This window comes from Nomascus leucogenys, chromosome 24 (genome assembly GCF_006542625.1).
Source record: "Nomascus leucogenys isolate Asia chromosome 24, Asia_NLE_v1, whole genome shotgun sequence".
NCBI classification, from domain to species: domain Eukaryota; kingdom Metazoa; phylum Chordata; class Mammalia; order Primates; family Hylobatidae; genus Nomascus; species Nomascus leucogenys.
The window spans coordinates 27,998,550-28,017,953 of NC_044404.1; the positions used below are offsets into that span (position 1 = coordinate 27,998,550).

The 19,404-nt window shown below is 43.9% G+C and overlaps 1 protein-coding gene across 1 annotated transcript in view; it reads right to left on the reverse strand.

Moving 5' to 3' along the window:
• Positions 1–1,666: 1,666 nt before the first annotated feature.
• The window catches only part of DNAJC8 (DnaJ heat shock protein family (Hsp40) member C8), a 30,438-nt gene continuing 12,700 nt past the window's right edge, over positions 1,667–19,404 (reverse strand). Inside the window, exons 3-9 of the mRNA XM_030805889.1 lie at positions 15,147–15,203; positions 11,666–11,732; positions 11,067–11,161; positions 9,432–9,503; positions 6,360–6,451; positions 4,830–4,905; positions 1,667–2,477 (exon numbers count right to left, since the gene is read on the reverse strand). Of these exons, the coding sequence (XP_030661749.1) occupies positions 2,355–2,477; positions 4,830–4,905; positions 6,360–6,451; positions 9,432–9,503; positions 11,067–11,161; positions 11,666–11,732; positions 15,147–15,203 (582 nt within the window). The 3' untranslated portion in view covers positions 1,667–2,354. The remainder of the gene's footprint in view (positions 2,478–4,829; positions 4,906–6,359; positions 6,452–9,431; positions 9,504–11,066; positions 11,162–11,665; positions 11,733–15,146; positions 15,204–19,404) is intronic.

A 19,404-nucleotide genomic window follows, 5' to 3' on the forward strand; every position in this document is an offset into this window, starting at 1 on the left:
CAAACCTTCCAGAGAGGACGGAGAAGCATAGTAAGAGCCTGTTTTCTTGGAGGTATTACTGAATGAATGATTCCACCATGAACAATACCTGAAACCACCGGTCTCCACTTATAGAAGTAAAATATTCCTCTAATTCTTCTTGCCAGTTATTCTTTGCAGCCAAAACACTCCTAACTGATGCATCAGCCCCTGGGTTCCAGTTTTTAAAAGGGCCACTTTCTTCAGGAAACATTCCCTGGCTGCTAAAAATGAGATCAAGGGCCCCCTTCTTGGAGCAGTGGACACAGTCTTCTTGCCCGTGTGCCCCAGCTGTGAGGCAGGCAACAGGGATCCTGCAGTGTTCACCATTTTATTTCTAAACCAGCATATTTGTTCAATGAATAAACACACCTGATATGATTTGGATTTGTGTCCCTGCCCAAATCTCATGCCCAATTGCAATCCCCCATGTTGGAGGAGGGACCTGATAAGAGGTGTTTGGATCATAGGGGCCGCCCCCTTTGCTGTTCTTGTGATAGTGAGTTCTTATCTATCACTATCCAGATGGTGAGATCTGGTTGTTTAAAAGTGTAGAGCACCTCTCCCTGTGCTCTCTTCCTCCTGCTCCCGCCGTGTAAGACGTGCCTCCTTCCTCTTCACCTTCTGCCACAACTGTTAAGTTTCCTGAGGCCTCCCCAGCCATATGCTTCCTGTACAGCCTGCGAAACCATGAGTCAATTAAACCTCTTTTTTTAATAAATTACCCAGTCTCAGGTAGTTCTTCACAGCAGCGTGAGAACACCCATAGCTAATTGCTGGCACAGCCTCCTTGAGGGCAAAGGTAAGTTTGCAGATAGCTGAACTGAACCACCACCACTTAACCTCTAAGGAAGCGGTGTGTGCACCCACATCCTGGAGTGAAATGGGGTTGCTTTGCTTTGCTTGGCTAGAAAAGATAATCACTGCCCCCCTAGTCAGGACTGCATTACCTCACGGCATGTACCACTTTTGCAGGGCAACTAAACATTTTCTCCCCCTGCCTTGGTCCGGTTTTAGCCAGAGGCACACCCGCCCACTCACCACTGTGCTCTACTTCATGTGTGGTTTGGATGTGCTCGGTGGTACTTGGAAGGACAGTAAGACACCCAAGCCTCTGTCCTCTCCCACAGAGAAAAGAAAGTTGCACTTCTCATGATACTAAAAGACATGGTGCCTTTCGTAGTCATTGTGCCTGTTTACTCGTCTACAAGACATTGCAAAAAGCAAAACTCTAGTTTTGAGTCACCTAGTTTCCTGTATCTTCACATTTCAAGTGTCACCTTTCCACTCCTCACTTTAGGCCCCTCCTGAGGGCTGATTCTGTCCCTGAAAGTAAGCAGGACATTTGAGCATCGACTATGAGCTGGACGCTTTCATATATTACTTCATTTAATCCTCAAAACAATCAGTATCTTCATTTTACACAGAAATAATAGGATATTGGCAATACCCAAGGAGCACTAAGGTAGCTACCTTGTGTTGGTCATGCTAAATCCGCCCTAAAAGCTGCTGCAGTCATTTATATTCCCATTTTGTAGATGAAGAAACTAAGGTTCAGCCAGATCTGTCCAACCCCAAAGCATTTTGGGGTTTGGCCAAGCCAGACAAGGGACCCACAAGGGAGAGTACAAGGAAGCGCACATCAATGGCTTGGGTATAAAAATTTATTATACATAAAGAATATGACCACTAACAAATGCAGACAGGCTAGGACATGGTACTGGGTGGAGGACAGCTAGCTCTTTGGAAAGTGAAAGGTTGGGGTGGCGTGGGCCTCATGCCACACTGATTGGTCAGTAGACGGGGGGCACATGCCAAACACCACAGGGCACCAGATGCCGCTCTGTGTGCCCACAAGTGTTCCCTGTCTCATCTGGGCCTTCGAAGGGAGCACACCCAGAAGCGAGCAACTGAAGACAAGGGTTTCCTAAGGTTCCCCAGGCTGGTCTCTGAAGTCACAGCAACGGCATTTTAAGCAATGTGTTTAATCGGATGATTTCCACAAACTATCGATGAAGTTTCTAACCATCGCAATTCAGTGAAGTACAAAACATCGAGTTACAGGCTGTGGGAAGAGAAGGCAGCACCAATGGTGGCACCTTCCAATCCTGGTTGTTCTAGGGGCAGGGAGAGGGCAAGGTCTTTTTTTAAACCAAGCCCCTCATTTCAATGTACAAAAGAATTACTCTGATCAATATTAAATTGTATTGAAAACAAAATGGACTAAAAAGCAAATACTACTCTATGTTGGGGTGGAAGTGGGAGGAAAGAATGAGTCCTTTGAAGCAGGAAGGGACATAGCAGGGGGAAGGTTCTGTGCCTGTGACCCCGGGTGGTCACTCACGTTGCTCCATTTTTACTTTCGGTGGTCTCAGGAAGGTCCGATTTTTCTTCTCTTTCTTCCCCTTTGTATTGGCTTGGAAGTTTCGCCAGCTGTCCACACGACCATCTCGACTTTCCTAAGTACAAAAGAAGTTTGAGGTGAGGAGACCAGTTAATGAGTGGAAAGGCCTAAACCTGCTCTGCCATCCACCCACCCTCCTGTAGCCCAGCCCAGTTCAGTCCTCTGGAATAACCCAAGAGTAGAATAGAGCTGGCCAGGCACAGTGGCTCATACCTACAATCCCAGCACTTCAGGAGGCCAAGGTGGGCAGATCACCTGAGGTCAGGGGTTCAAGACCAGCCTGGCCAACATGGTGAAACCCTGTCTCTAATAAAAATACAAAAATTAGCCAGGCATGGTGGCGGGTGCCTGTAATCCCAGCTACTCGGGAGGCTGAGGCAGGAGAATTGCTTGAGCCTGGGAGGCAGAGGTTGCAGTGAGCCCAGACCATGCCACTGCACTCCAGCCTGGACAACAAGAGCGAGACTTCGTATAAAAAAAAAAAAAAAGGAAAAAAGAAAAAAGAGTAGAATAGGCCAGGCATGGTGGCTCACACAGCAGGTGGGGTTCCCAAACCTGAGGTTGGGAGTTCAAGACCAGCCTGACCAACATGGAGAAACCCCATCTCTACTAAAAATATAAAAAGTCAGCCGGGCGTGGTGGTGCTTGCCTGTAATCCCAGCTACTCGGGAGGCTGAGGCAGGAGAATCCTTTGAACCTGGGAGGCGGAGGTTGCAGTGAGCCGAGATCATGCCATTGCACTCCAGCCTGAGCAACAAGGGCAAAACTCCGTCTCAAAAAAAAGAGTAACATAGAGCTTTCTTCCCACTCCCAAGGGCCCAAGAAAGTGTCATAGCACCCCTAGAAAGCAGGATGAGCTGCAGGTTGCAAGAGGAGGACGAAATCAGTACTCATCATCACAACGCCGAGGCCCCACTTGTTGGGGACCCCAAGGCGAGACATTTAGCATATGGTCTTTTTGTGTGTGTGTGTGTGAGATGCAGTCTCGCTCTGTCGCCCAGGCTGGAGTGCAGTGGTGTGATCTCAGCTCACTACAACCTCTGCCTCCCGGGTTCACATCATTCTCCTGCCTCAGCCTCCTGAATAGCTGGGACTAAGGGCATCCGCCACCACGCCCGGCTAATTTTTTGTATTTTTAGTAGAGACACGGTTTCACTGTGTTAGCCAGGATGGTTTCAATCTCCTGACCTCATGATCCGCCTGCCTTGGCCTCCCAAAGTGCTGGGATTACAGGCATGAGCCACCGCACCCAGCCTTTTTTTTCTTTTAAGACAGCTCTGTCGCCCAGGCTGGAGTGCAGTGGCACAATCTCGGCTCACTGCAAGCTCCGCCTCCTGGGTTCACGCCATTCTCCTGCCTCAGCCTCCTGAGTAGCTGAGACTACAGGCGCCAGCCACCACACCTGGCTAATTTTTTGTATTTTTTTTTAGTAGAGATGAGGTTTCACCATGTTAGCCAGGATGGTTTCGATCTCCTGACCTCATGATCTGCCCGCCTTGGCCTCCTAAAGTGCTGGGATTACAGGCTTGAGCCACCGCGCCCAGCCAGCATATGATATTTCTAATCTTCACCAAAAGCCGACTACGGTGTGTACTGCTACCAGTGCTTCACAAATAACACTGAGGCTCAAAAAGGTTAAATGACTTTCTAAGAGCCATACAGCTAGCTAGCAGTACAGCTACTCTTTCCACCACACCTTTCTGCTGCCCCCCAAACTTGGATGGCTGCTCCAGAGCCAGTACAACGCCTAGCCAGTTGTGTAGGGGTGGCCACTAGGACCTCTACCTCATTATCATTTTTTCTCTTTCCATACATGAAGTGGAACAGAAACACAGTCATCAACTCTGATTAGCCAGCCCCTAACCATGAGTCCTAAATCCTACAGAAGACAAGGCCGAATGTTGCCACAATCCTTCTGGCCCAACCACCTGAAGCATATAACCAGGGTGTCAAAGAAGAGTCAAGTTCACAAGTTCTAACTCTGCAGGCAGGACACTGGGGACACAAGAACTTCAGCATTCACTAACAGATCTCTATGGAGGGCAATACTCTATGTTTACCCCCTAAATTAAAAGTGCAATCCATTTTTCTTGAGCCCACCAGGCAGCTGTGCCTACTACAATCTAAAAACTCATTCAAGGTGAAACTGTTAGTGTGCTGTGAAAAGAAATTAAACAATAATTTTAAAAAATAATTTTTTAAAAAGCCATTCAGGGATCCTCATTGTTCTTGCCAAGGCTACAGAGCTTACAGGAGGCCGAGCCAGGACCAGCCTCATTCTTCACCGCTCCCACTCTTCCCCACATATCCCACTCCCCTCTGACTGCCCCACTCAGTCCTGGGAGCACCACAGGAACCAAGCTGCCTTATTCTGGAATTAGAATCGCTGGCCACCTTGGAAATTTACCTCAAAGTTTTTCTGCCACTCTCTTTCCCGTTTGGCTTTTTCTTGAGCTTCAATCTCTTCTTCCCTTTGTCGTTTCCTAAGAGGAAAACCAGATCGTAGTATTTATATGATACTTACAGACTGAATTAACCATACAAGGCAGCATCTCCCCACAGAAGCAAGCATATATAGTAAATCGATTCCCTAGCAGTCTACAAAGATGGCTGTCTGGAAAGGGCTCACAGCATTTTCATGAATGTCTCATTCTAAAACACACAGATCTGACTGTGGGCATGGCTGTGGGGAAAGATATAAATATCCCTGTTACACAGATAAAGTAACTAAAGCCTGGCCAAGAGCAATTTGAGGTTTTGGGCTCTTTCGGTGACAAAGCTATGTCGAGAACACAGGCCACCTTATTTCAGCAGAATGACCATTATAAAGCCAAAGTTCTTAAGATCTCTGGACAAAACCCCATCTGAAAACAAAGATATTTCACACAACCTCAACTAGCAAATTTTAGTTACTGGTACATACCAAGCAACAATATAAAATACATACAGAAACAAAACTCAGCCGGATGTAGTGGCTCATGCCTGTAACCCCAGCACTTTGGGAGGCTGGGTCAGGTGGATCACATGAGGTCAGGAGTTCGAGACCAGCCTGACCAACATGGCGAAACCCCATCTCTACTAAAAATGCAAAAATTAGCCGGGCAGGAGAATTCAGGCAGGAGAACCACCTGAACCCGGGGAGGTGGAGGTTGCAGTGAGCCAAGATAGCGCCATTGCACTCCAGCCTGGGCAACAAAAGCGAAATTCTAACATTTCTGATGTTCAAGAGAAATCATATTTTAGAACATTAAACATTTTGTTACTGATGACACTACAGTACTATACACTCACCAAAGCTGTAGCCACTAGTCCCACCCACAAAAGGTTCTGGCCTCAGTAACAATGGCCTTAATAACTGCTTATTTCACTCCAGGACGTCAGGAAGAACACACACAAGGCTCTTGATTATAAATAAACTCCCTGGCAGTGCACGGTGGCTCATGTCTGTAATCCTAACACTTTGGGAGGCCAAGGCAGGCGGATCACGAGGTCAGGAGATCGAGACCATCCTGGCCAACATGGTGAAACCCTGTCTCTACTAAAATACAAAAAATTAGCCGGGCATGGTGGTGTACACCTGTAGTCCCAGCTACTCAGGAGGCTGAGGCAGGGGAACTGCTAGAACCTGGGAGGTGGAGGTTGCAGTGAGCCAAGATCGCGCCACTGCATTCCAGCCTGGCCACAGAGGAAGACTCTGTCTCAAAAAAATAAATAAAAAATACACTCTCTAAGGACAGAGCTATTCAATAATTCTCAAAAGTCAAAGAAAAAAACTTCTTACCCTGGTGATTCAAAAGCTTGACTGTTTTTAGGTAACTATTTCTATAGTCTCTTAAATGGTATACTATATAATTCCCTCATTAGGAAAATCACCAAAGACCAATGTTAGTTAATCTAGGTATTTAAATATGGTTTAAATGAATATACTGATATGTACCTTTCATGCATCTCTTTGGCTTCTCTCTCTTTCCTTTTAATTTCCAGCTCAGCAAAGAGTTTCATTGTCTGTTTATATACAGCTTGTTTGAACTACAAGAAAATCAAGAACAAAAGAAAATCAGAGTAAATATTTTTACCAGCAACTTGAACCACATACTTTCACTTGGAGCCCAAGATAAAGCAGATTAAAACCTGGCACGGGCTGTGCACAGTGGCTCACATCTGTAATTCCAACACTTTGGGAGGCCAAGGCAGGAGAATCGTTTGAGGCTAAGAGCTTGACTGGCCTGGCAACATAGTGAAACTACTGCTACAAAAAAAAATTTTTTTAAACTAGTGTGCAGGCCAGGCGCGGTAGCTCACACCTGTAATCCCAGCACTTTGGAAGGCCAAGGTGGGCAGATCACCTGAGGTCAGGAGTTCAAGACCAGCCTGGCCAACATGGTGAAACTCCGTCTCTATTAAAAATACAAAAATTAGCCAGGCATGGTGGTGCGTGACTGTAATCCCAGCTACTCGGGAGGCTGAGGCAGGAGAATCACTTGAACCCAGGAGACTGAGGTTGCAGGGAGCCGAGATCATGCCATTACACTCCAGCCTGGGCAACAAGAGGGAAACTCCGTCTCAAAAACAAACAAACAAAAATTAGCAGGGCATGGTGGTGCACACCTGTAGATCCAGCGTTTCAAGAGGCTGAGACAGGAGGATCACTTAAGCCCTGGAGTTTGAGACCACCCTGAGCAACATAGTGAGATCCCATCTCTACAAAATAGTAAGAATAAAACATTAACCAGGTGTGGTGGCGCACACTTGTAGCCCCAGCTACTCAGGAGGCTGAGGTGGGAGGACTGCTTGAGCCCAGGAGGTCAAGGCTGCAGTGAGCCATGACTATGCCACTACACTCCAGCCTGGACAACAGAGCAAGACTCTATCTCTTTTCTAAAAGAGTATACTATATGATAGTCTTACAATGATAGGAACAGAAGCTATTATTATTTATTATTATTGTTTTTGAAACAGGGTCTCAATCTGTCACCCAGGCTAGAGTGCAGTGGTGTGATCATAGCTCACTGCAGCCTCAACTCCTAAGCTGAAAAGATCCTCCCACTTCAGCCCCCAAAGCACTTGGATTGTAGGTAAGAGCCACCAGAGGTTATTATTAGAATGTATAATATCCACTAAGGTGGGAAGATCACTTGAGCCCAGGAGGTCAAGGCTGCAGTGAGTTAAGATCATGCCACTATATTCCAGCCGAGGTGACAAAGGGAAACCCTATCTCTAAAAAGAATTACAAAAAAATAAGTGAAGGTAAGTGACCCAGCCCCTGTCACACTAACTTAATGAAATCACAATGCCTTCCCTACCAGTTTTTAATTCCTTATTTTCAAGAGTTCTTAAGAACACAGCTTATGTTATCCTACCTTTAAATATTTTTCTCCAGATATAAAGTATTTTAAATAGACATGGAAGTACAAAAGCAATCTGTCATGCATATTTAATAGTGCTTAAATTCTAAAATCAGACACTGGAGCAAAGAGTGATATATGGAGAGAAAGGAAAATAAAGAAGTCCCTCAATCTCTGTGACTTCTCTTTTATCCTGTTACCTGCTAGACACTGCTCACTAAAAGCAATGCTTCAACCCCAGTCCCTAATAAAGACAAACATCAAAGGGATAAAGGAGTCTGTAATGAATAGTTCAGTATCTTTAAAAGCTCCAAACACGGGATAGAGAGACACTGGGATTTTATATTTTTTATATCTCTCTGCTTTTTCCAAATTTTCTATCATTAGCATGTGTTCTTTTATAATCAGGAAAAAAAAAAAAAACAACTGAAAAAAGTTGGGCCAGGTGCGGTGGTCCACACCTGTAATCCCAGCACTTCGGGAGGCCGAGGCGGGCGGATCACTTGAGGTCAGGAGTTTGAGATCAGCCTGACCAACATGATGACATCCTGTCTCTACTAAAAATACAAAAATTAGCCAGGCTTGATGGCGGGCATCTGTAATCCCAGCTACTCAGGAGGCTAAGGCAGGAGAATCACTTGAACCTGGGAGGCAGAGGTTGCAGTGAGCTGAGATCACACCACTGCTCTCTAGCCTGGGCAACAGAGTAAGACCCTGTCTCAAACAAATACATAAATAAATGTATATTTATATGTTTTAAGTTCAAATAAAATGTTTGTCGTTGTTGTTTTGAGACGGAGTCTTGCTATGTCACCAGGCTGAGGTACAATGGCGCAATCTTGGCTCACTGCAACCTCCACCTCCCGTGTTCAAGCGATTCTCCTGCCTCAGCCTCCCGAGTGGCTGGGATTACAGGCACGCGCCACCACGCCCAGATAATTTCTGTATTTTTAGTAGAGACGGGGTTTCACCATGTTGGCCCGGATGGTCTTGAACTCCTGATCTCATGATCCGCCCGCCTTGGCCTCCCAAATTTCTGGGATTACAGGCGTGAGCCACTGCGCCCAGCTAAATAAAATGTTTTTTTTTTTTAAATAAAAATTAGGCCACGCATGGTGGCTCATGCCTGTAATCCCAACACATTGGGAGGCCTAGGCGGTGGATCACCTGAGGTCAGAAGTTCAAGACCAGCCTAGTCAACATGATGAAACCCCGTCTCTAGTAAAAATACAAAAAAATTAGCCGGAGGCCGGGCGGGGTGGCTCATGCCTGTAGCCTGCAATCCCAGGACTTTGGGAGGCCGAGACAGGGGGATCATCTGAGGTCGGGAGTTCGAGACCAGACTGCCAAACATGGAGAAACCCCGTCTCTACTAAAAATACAAAATTAACCGGGCATGGTGGTACATGCCGGTAATCCCAGCTTGGGAGGCTGAGGCAGAAGAATCGCTTGAACCCAAGAGGCAGAGGTTGCAGTGAGCCGAGATCGCGCCACTGCCCTCCAGCCTGGGCAACAAGAGTGAAACTCAGTCTCAAAAATAATAAATAAATAAATGAATGTGAAATAGCATATATTCATCCTTCTTTTGGCTTCTGTCTCTGTAACCCACCAATTCGTAGACTCAATCACACAAGATACAGTGGCTTCTCCTGTATTTAACTCACCAGCTCAGGATCATCCTCCTCCACAATTGTAGGTTTTCCTTCCTTCTTTAATTGTTTTTTTCGCTCTTTCACCTAAAAAGAATTTTTTTTCATCAAAAGACAAGCATCTGTGCTTTGAGAATATCCACTGGGCTGTACACACACAATATATTTAACTTTTTGTAGGCACGGGTACAGCAAAAAGTTTCCATTAAAAAAAAAAAAAGAGCCCCTCCCCTCCCTCCTCAAAAGAACAACGGAATCAAGGAAAATTAGGAACCACAAGTCCTTTTTCTAATCTCATCTAAAATCCAATCTACCAGGAAGAATGAAAGATGAAAGGGGACCAACGAGAGGTTGTCCCCAACTCATCAGATCCAAAAAGTCTTTTGAAACAGACTACTCATTTACCCTTCTTGGCTTGTGGTTATGTGTTTAGAGCAAAGCAAATATACTTGTCAAGTTTTAGAAGAAGCTACAGAATTTGTGGCATTATGTCCAAGTAGTTTTTCTGGCATTTCTATAATTGCATTCTTGATCATTTTCACCATGGAACCTCCTTAAACCACATATCATATTAACTGATACTTTTATCACTCTGGCCACTACTGAGATTTAAAAAAAAAAAAATTAAATATACCCATTCATACAAGAATGACATTACTCCATGAACTAACCAGTCTATTATACCAGCAAAGGCCAAGTACCCTCTAAGCTCAGAAAGGCCCTACTGCCACCCTGTGGTCAGGAAGCCTAAGGATGACTTTCTTACAGGTGAAAGACATAGGAAGCCACAATGATTTAAGGAGAAACTGTCAGGCACTTTCCCTATTTCTGCCAGGAGAGGGCCTACAAGTGCCGTTTCCAACACACGACCCGCAGGACACAGTCACGGGCCCTTTGTCTCTTCTTATCCGTTTTCCTCACCGAAACCGGATTCATTATTATGGTTATAAAGTTCTGTCTCAGATTTCAAAGCTCTTCACGTGAAATGTCACATCCAATCACAACTGAAACAGCTCTTACAAATGGCCTCAAGATTCTTGCCCCAGCAAGTAAAAAGTTAAAAGACCTTTCTTACCTCAGGAAAGCCATACTGCCATTTCCCACCACATGGGAGGCTATCTATGCCCTCAAGAGCAAACAAAAATAACACCAGCTACAACTCAATTTCCTTCAACTGAGTTCTTCCCAACTCTGTGATTAAGATGGACATAAATCTCCTCCTGTTTTAAAAAAAGTTTACACCTATCCTCTTGCTAGCCTTTGCCAAGCCTTGGTCCAAACCCTTCACAGGGACAAGAATAAAAATCAAGAGTCAAGAGTCACAGGCTGCTCCACGTTTCCACTCTAAGAATGGGGTAAGTGGCAATACGTGATGAGAGGGAGAGAACAACCCTTTCTCCCCAACACAGGACTGGTAGGGAAAGAGGTAGGAGCAGTGTACCAGCTACTCCCCATCTGAGTTCTTCTCTCAGGGGTGAATTACTGCTTCAGGCACACACTATTCATGACCACCACAGCAAAGTGGTGGAGAGCACATAAGTAGCCACAGGTTGTGCCAGTAGGCGTTACTATGTTAATAGGTACCCTCCTACAAGGTGCCCAAGGCTTGCTGATACTTCCTGTAAACACAGCAGCACTATAAATACTTACAGTGTGTTCCACGTATTCTTTTCCTGCCTGAATTACATCCAGGGCCCTCTTCTTTTGCTCCTGATCCAGTAGCAACTTGTAAGCTTTGTCCACAGCTAATGCAAAACATTGAAATTAACTGTTTCTGCAAACACCCTCTGAAAGTCTGAACTATACTCAGGCAGTGTAAATGGACTTGTGCTGTCTAAAGCATTCCCTACTTTAATTATTTACTGTCATTAAACTAATTAAAAAAAAAACATTCAACTATAGCAATGACTTTCCTTGAGAGCCTTGGAAAAAATTAAATATATACTCAAGGCTAAATACACCACATCTGGATTTAATTCAGTGATAAAGTTCTTTATGTTCAAAGAAAAAAATGATCCTATGCAATAACAGTCTTTGTTGGCATATAAAAGTTTTAACAAAGCAAAGTTAAGGTCTACTTCGTAAACGACAACATTCTGCTTTGAAATGGCAACTGCTCTACTGAAAACCACAGCTTCTTGGTGACCAGAAAACAAAACTGTAACAGTCTTTGCTTGATCTAGGACAAGGAACAGTTAGGCCCTGCCATTCACAATCTAATACTCAGAAGCAGGTAAATTTACAAATACCTTCAAAAGCCTTTTGTGCTCTGTCAGCATCATCTTGATTTTTGTCAGGATGCACCAAGATGGATAACTACAATAAGAGAAAATTTGGGGTTGTCAATAAGAGAAACATTTACTCACTTCCAGCCTACCCTGTCTCGTTACAACCAAAAGCTCACAGGTCCTACGGCAAAAAGAGACTCTTAGCAAAAAGCATTTAAAAAATTAACAAATCTCTTTAAATGCCCAGAAACATTGATCTTTAACAAAATTCAAGCACCAAAAGGTAAAGGCAGAACTAGGAAACATTTCAGGTTTTAATCACAAAGCTGAGAACAAACGTGCCAGGCACAGAGCCTCACGCCTGTCATCCCACCACTTTGGGAGGCTGAGGTGAGAGGATTACTTAAGCCCAGGACTTCGAGACCAGCCTGAGCAACATAGCAAGACCCTGTCTCTACAAAAAAAAAATATTTAATTACCCAGACGTGGTGGTGGTCGCCTGTGGTCCAAGCTATTTAGGAAGCTAACGTGGGAGAATCACTTGAGCCTGGGAGGTTGAGATTGTGCCACCGCACTCCAGCCTGGGCAACAAAGTGAGACCCTGTCTCCAGGAAAAAACAAAAACAAAACCAAAAACAAATGGAAGCCTAGCACTATGAAGATGTTGTAATAATTTGGGGGAGGAGGGAGACTGAAAAGTGTCAAGTTCCTATTATGTTCCTTATGCAGGCTGAGCACCCAAAATCCAAAAGGCTCCAAAATCTGAAACTTTCTGAGTGCTGACATGATGCTCAAAGGAAACGCTCATTGGAACATTTTGAATTTTCGGATTAGGGATGCTCGACCATTATGCATTCTGGGAATATTCCAAAATCTGAAAAAATCTGAAATCTGAAATACTTCTAGTCTCAAGCATTTCAGATAAGGGATACTCAACCTGTACTGAGCACTAAGGTGGCTAAGGCAGGTATGAGACATCATCTCTCTCCTAAAAGAACTTCGACTCTAAAGCAGTTTCTCATTCTGCCTGTGAGGCTTCTGAAAAAGACCGCGTTCTAATTTCCACCCTCAGACCTTCCGAGTCAGTCTTTGGCATTTGCATTTTGTAACCCTCTACTAGACTGGGTTTCAGATGATCGCAGGGAATTAGCCCTTATTTTGTTAGGTGGTTTAAGTGATTATGCAAGAAAATGTCCTTTATTTGGGAAGCGTACAAGCTGAAGTATTCAAGGGTAAAGCATCATGGTTTGTTGCAATTTACAATGATTCAGCCAAAAATATATAGTTAAATATATAGTCAATGTCTGCCAGGAGCAGTGGCTCCTGCCTGTAATCCCAGCACTTTGGAAGGCTGAGGCTGGCAGATCACTTGAGGTCAGGAGTTCGAGACCAGCCCGGCCAACATGGTGAAACCCCGTCTCTACTAAAAATACAAAAATGTGGCAGGCACAGTGGCACACATCTATAATACCAGCTACTCGGGAGGCTGAGGCAAGAGAATCACTTGAACTCAGGAGGTGGAGGCTGCAGTGAGCCGAGATCGCAACACTGTACTGCAACCTGGGTGACAGAGCCGGACTCCATCTCAATAAATAAATATATATATATAATATATATATATATATGAAATTAACTGTTCAATATAGATGGTGGATACATGAATACTCATTGTTCTATTCTTTTTTTTTTTTTTTTTTTTAAGACAGAGTCTTGCTCTATCATCCAGGCTGGAGTGCAATGGTGCTATCCCAGCTCACTGCAGCCTCAATCTCCTGGACTCAAGTGATCCTCCCACCTCAGCCTTCCGAGTAGCTGGGACTATAGGCACGGCTAATTTTTGGCTTTTGTTGTTGTTGTTGTTCCTCGTTTTTTGTAGAGACGGGGTTTCACCATGTTGCCCAGGCTGGTCACGAACTCCTGAGCTCAAGCAATCTGCCCACCTCAATGTCCCAAAATGCTAGGATTACAGGCATGAGCCACTGTGCTTGTCCATTCTTTCTTCTATATAAAATTTTTATAATAAACCAGCTAAAAAAAAGAACTTTCATAGGTAATTCAGATACTCACAGTTAAAAACCATGACGTACTGTCATTGACAGAAACCAACTAGTTGGAACCCAGGGAACTATGTCGGGGAATGAGAACAAATGGGAATCTAACGCTGCCTTCAGCATTACTAGAACCATTATGCTACGTTCTAATTCCAACTTCACTCACCTACTAGCTATGAGACCTCGAGCAAATCACTTAACCTATCTCTACCTCAGCTTCCTGCTCTGTAAATGAGATAATACTATGTACCTACATCTAATTGGGCTGATATAAGAATGAAACAAACAATGCAAGTAAAGAAATTAGCAGACTAACACACGCTGACAATAGTTAGCACATAGTGAGGATACATTATGTGCCAAGACTTACTCTAAATGCCTTCTGTGTAAGACATCATTTAAATTCTTACAACAAACTCATGGGATAGACACCATTATTACATTTTACAAACGGGGTAACAGACACGGAAAGGTTAAATGTAACTTTCTCAAGTTTACACTGCTTGTTAAGTGGTATAGTCAAGATTTAAACTAGTTATACAGCTCCAATATGCACACTCTTAACTGTCAGTCCATATTAATGATTTATTAACAATTCTTAACTCTTATTATTTATGTAGCTACATAAAAAGTTGTCTTGACTATGAACTTAAATGCTTATTAATATGGGAATGATTAGTAATGCGTATTAGAAAATTTGAAATTTTAGAAAAAGGAAAAAAGCTAAATATGAGTATAGAGTAGAGCTTAGGAAGGAAAAAAAAGCTATAAAGTGATATAATGGGATATGATTACGTAGACCAAGATAAAAAACATCTTGGCTTAACTGCAGATCAGAAAATGACTATGAGTCAGCAATATGGGGAAAATTACTGTACTGCAGAAACAAGCACACCACTGGATATTAACAAGTATCTCATGCAGAAGCTGAAAATTACATTCAGCACTGGTCAGACCCTATTAAAATATGAAGTACATAAGAATATAAAGAAGCTAAGGGAAGTTGTTTTAAAAGACATGGAATATATAGAAAATCCAATTTGCAAAGGCAAATTATAGGGACTATGATTATTCAACTCAGAAAAAAAGGCAGCCAGGCGCGGTGGCTCATGCCTGTAATCACGGCACTTTGAGAGGCCGAGGCTAGCAGATCGCTTGAGCCCAGAATTGAGACCAGCCCAGGCAACATGGCGAAACTCTGTCTCTACAAAAAATACAAAAATTATCTGGGCATGAATCCATTCTATTCATAGGTAAGCTATGGTCATTAAATTATTTAAGATTTTATATATTATTATGAGCTTTTTTTTTACAAAACGGTTACACAGCCTTAAAAAAAAAAAGTTAAATTTTGGCCCAACTTGCTATATCAAGTCAATAATAGCAAGTGGTAAAACAATCATGTGCTTCATACATTTTCAAAAAGTTCAAACAGGGAAATAGTACTGTACCTGCCGAAACCTCTTTTTTATTTCTTCATCTGTAACTTCAGGATCTATCTGAAGAACCTGGAAGTATCAAAGTCAAAACCATAAAAAAGATGAAAATAAATTACATGTATATTTAAGAGTTGCTCAGTAATTATATATATTATAATCAGCATCTAGAATAGTACCTCATGTTCTAGAACACAGGCTGGCACACAGTTCTAGAAATTGCTAAAGAACTATGAATGATCAACAGAATAACAATTATATTGTCTTATGGTACTCAATTAACATAATGCTTATTTTCTCTTCATCATAAAAATAATCATTTATTTTACACCCAGAGACGTTTTTACATGAGAAAATTTTGCATTTCTCCTTCATTCATTAAGAGTTTAACTCCCCCTCCCTTTATTTTTGCAAATGTCGAGAAACCATAGTAACTCATAAAAGAAGAAAACAGCCCAATGGACACTTTATAATTTACAAGGCCCAGGGGTTCTCAATCAGAGTGAATATTAGAATCACCTGTGGAAACCTGTGAGTGATGGCCGGCCCACTCTAGGAAAGTCTGATTCCAACCCCGTAGAGCAGGGGTAGGGCCAAGGGCAGGAACAACTCTATTTTTTTGTTTGTTTGTTTGTTTGTTTGTTTTTGAGACGGAGTCTCGCTCTTATTGCCCAGGCTGGAGTGCAATGGCGAGATCTCCGCTCACTGCAACCTCCACCTCTGCGGTTCAAGCGATTTTCCTGCCTCAGCCTCCCGAGTAACTGGGATTACAGGCACGTGCCACCACACCTGGCTAATTTTGTATTTTTAGTAGAGACACGGTTTCTCCATGTTGGTCAGACTGGTCTCGAACTCCCGACTTCAGGTGCTCCGCCCGCCTCAGCTTCCCAAAGTGCTGGGATTACAGGCGTGAGCCACCGCGCCCAGCCTTAAGCGACACTTCTTTAAACAAACAATTTTTTTTTTTTTTTGAGATAGTGTCTCACTTTGTTGCCCAGGCTGGAGAGCAGTAGCTGCAGGTCACTGCAGCCTGGAGCTCTGGGGCTCAAGTGGTCCTCTGGTCTCAGCCTCTTGAGCAATTACGATTTTAAGTGCGTGGAGCACACAACCATGCCTGGTGACTTTTTAAAATTTTTTTAGAGATGGGGTCTCCCTGGCCGGGCGCAGTGGCTCACGCCTGTAATCCCAGTACTTTGGGAGGCCAAGGCAGGGAGATCACTTGAGGCTAGGAGTTCAAGACCAGCCTGGCCAACATGGAGAAACCCCGTCTCTACTAAAAATACAAAACTAGCCGGGCGTGGTGGCGCGTGAAAATGAGAATTTTCAACTCAGTGTGCCCCACTCTCATAACTTCCCAAGGGAGAAAGGAATGTGGGAAAGTCACTCAATAGAAGAGCGAAGTCACATAAGATTTACAGACGAGGGGCTGTAACTGTTCATACAAAAATATTCATAGGAAAACCACTGGTTCTGAGGAAAAGGAATCTCTAGGGGCAAATCAAAGTCCAGCAAATCCCAGAAGGCGCCCAAAATAAATAAATGAGAAAGAACAGAAATTGTCCCACCCTCACAAAAAAGCCTCTGATAAGGTTATAGCTTACAACTAATCATGCCAAATGTAATTCATAAACCCTGATTGATTTCTTTTTTAAAAATAAATTTTGCTGGCCAGGCACGGTGGCTCACGCTTGTAATCCCAGCACTTTGGGAGGCCGAGGCGGGTGGATCATGAGGTCAGGAGATCGAGACCACGGTGAAACCCCGTCTCTACTAAAAATACAAAAAATTAGCCGGGCGTGGTGGCGGGCGCCTGTAGTCCCAGCTACTTGGAGAGGCTGAGGCAGGAGAATGGCATGAACCCGGGAGGCGGAGGTTGCAGTGAGCCGAGATCACGCCACTGCACTCCAGCCTGGGTGACAGAGCAAGAATCCGTCTCAAAATAAAAAATAAAAAAATAAATTTTGCTGTGTGTACTTGGGGATTACAACATGATGTTATGGGATATATACAGACAGTAAAATGGTTATAGTGGTTCTTGAGTTAAAAAAAAAACAAAAAAACCTAAAATTGGCCGTGTGCGGTGGCTCACGCCTGTAATCCCAGCACTTTGGGAGGCGGAGGCAGGCAGATCACTAGGTCAGGAGATCAAGACAATCCTGGCTAACATGGTAAAACCCCATCTCTACTAAAAATACAAAAAAATTAGCCAGGCGTGGTGGCGGGCGCCTGTAGTCCCAGCTACTCAGGAGGCTGAGGCAGGAGAACGGCATGAACCCAGGAGGCGGTGGTTGCAGTGAGCTGAGATCGTGCCACTGCACTCCAGCCTGGGCAACGGAGCGAGACTCCGTCTCGATAAATAAATAAATAAAACTAAAAGAGCTATAAAGGAGATTTTGGGGACAGCTGGGCCCATTTGCATGTGGACTGTATGCTGGATAAAGTTACTTGATGTGGTTTTCGTATGGCTAAAGTTTCTTAAGCTCTAATTTTATTAAAGGCTTTTTTTGTGAAGGTCAGACGATTTCTATTCTTTTTTCGTTTTTGAGGCAGAGTCTTGTTCTATCAAGTGCAGTGGAGCAATCTCGGCTCACTTCAACCTCCGCCTCCTGCGTTCAAGCAATTCTCCAGCCTCAGCCTCCTGAATAGCTGGGACTTCAGGTGCGTGCTACCACACCCAGCTCATTTTTTGTATTTTAGTAGAGATGGGGTTTCACCATGTTGGCCAGGCTGGTCTCAAACTCCTGAACTCAGGCAATCTGCTCACCTCAGCCTCCCAAAGTGCTAGGATTACAGGCGTGAGCCACTGTGCCCGGCCTTTCTATTCTTAGTGTTATTTTCCAGTGGCTGATAGTGGTGTTGCGGTTACATGGAAGTGTTCTTGTTTCGAGGGGATGCAAGCTGAAGTATTTAGGCATTAGTGTTAACAACATCTGGAGCTTACTTTCACCACATGATTGGGCAAAAAGGAACAGAGTATATATACCTACATACACATACAAACACACACTCCAAAAGTTATTTTTCCAAGACTTATATCAGAACGAATATTCACTGAGTGCCTTCAAAGCCAATCCAACTCTTCTTTTGTCTTTAAGAGCTGGAGGTGCCACATGTGGCACGATGAAGACAATGGACTTTTACCTGCGGCCGGTCCTCTTTGAAGCCAGCTTTATACGTTCAGTACCAACTTTTAGAGCACAAAACTTTTCTAAGATAGCTAGATACTGTGCTCACTACTTTTCTTAGTCTGTTTTGTGTTGCCAGAACAGAATACCATAGACTGGGCAGTTTATAAAGAAAAGAAATGTATTTCTCATATTTCTGTAGGGTGGTAAGTTCAAGGTTGAGTGGCCGTCATCAGGTAAGGGCAAGAGGGGGCTAAACTCATGTATATAACAAGTCCATTCTTGAGATAACTAATCCACTCCCAAGATGAGGACATTAATCCATTTGTGAGGGCAGAGACCTAATCACCTCTTATTAGGCCCTACCCTGCAAAGCTGTTGCATTGGGATTAAATTTCTAACACATGAATTTGGGGGATACATTCTAACCATAGCTCTACTGTCCTCACAGAATTTAAGAATTACTGTTCTCACAGTAGATAAGGGAGAGACAAGTAACAAGTAATTCTAACAAAAATGATAAATGCCTTATTACCAACATGGCTCCAAGCACACAGGTCTGTTCAGATACTTGGAAGGTTTTTCTGAACCTCTGTTGTGTCTCAGGCTTTTAGGATATGGAGGGAGAGACCCACAGTCTTGAACCTCAGGGAGCTAATTAATCATCACACAGAAACAAAAATGCTTAACTGTTGCATTCAGGTAAGTTCCTGAACTCAAAATATAACAGCAATCTCCTTTAGAATCTTCTGCTTGAAAAAGGAATCCAGGCTGGGCACGGTGGCTCATGCCTGTAATCCCAGTGGTTTGGGAGGCTGAGGCGGGCAGATCACGAGGTCAGGAAATCGAGACCATCCTGGCTAACACGGTGAAATCCCGTCTCTACGAAAAATACAAAAAATTAGCCGGGCGTGGTGGCGGGTGCCTGTAGTCCCAGCTACTCGGGAGGCTGAGGCAGAAGAATTGCTTGAACCCGGGAGGAGGAGGTTGCAGTGAGCCGAGATTGTGCCACTGCAGTCCAGCCTGGGCGACAAAAGGGAAACTCTGTCTCAAAAAAGGGAAAAAAGAAAGAAAGAAAGGAAGAAATGAAGAAGGAAGGAAGGAAGGGAGGGAGGGAGGGAGGGAGGGTCGGTCATGGAGTCCTGCCC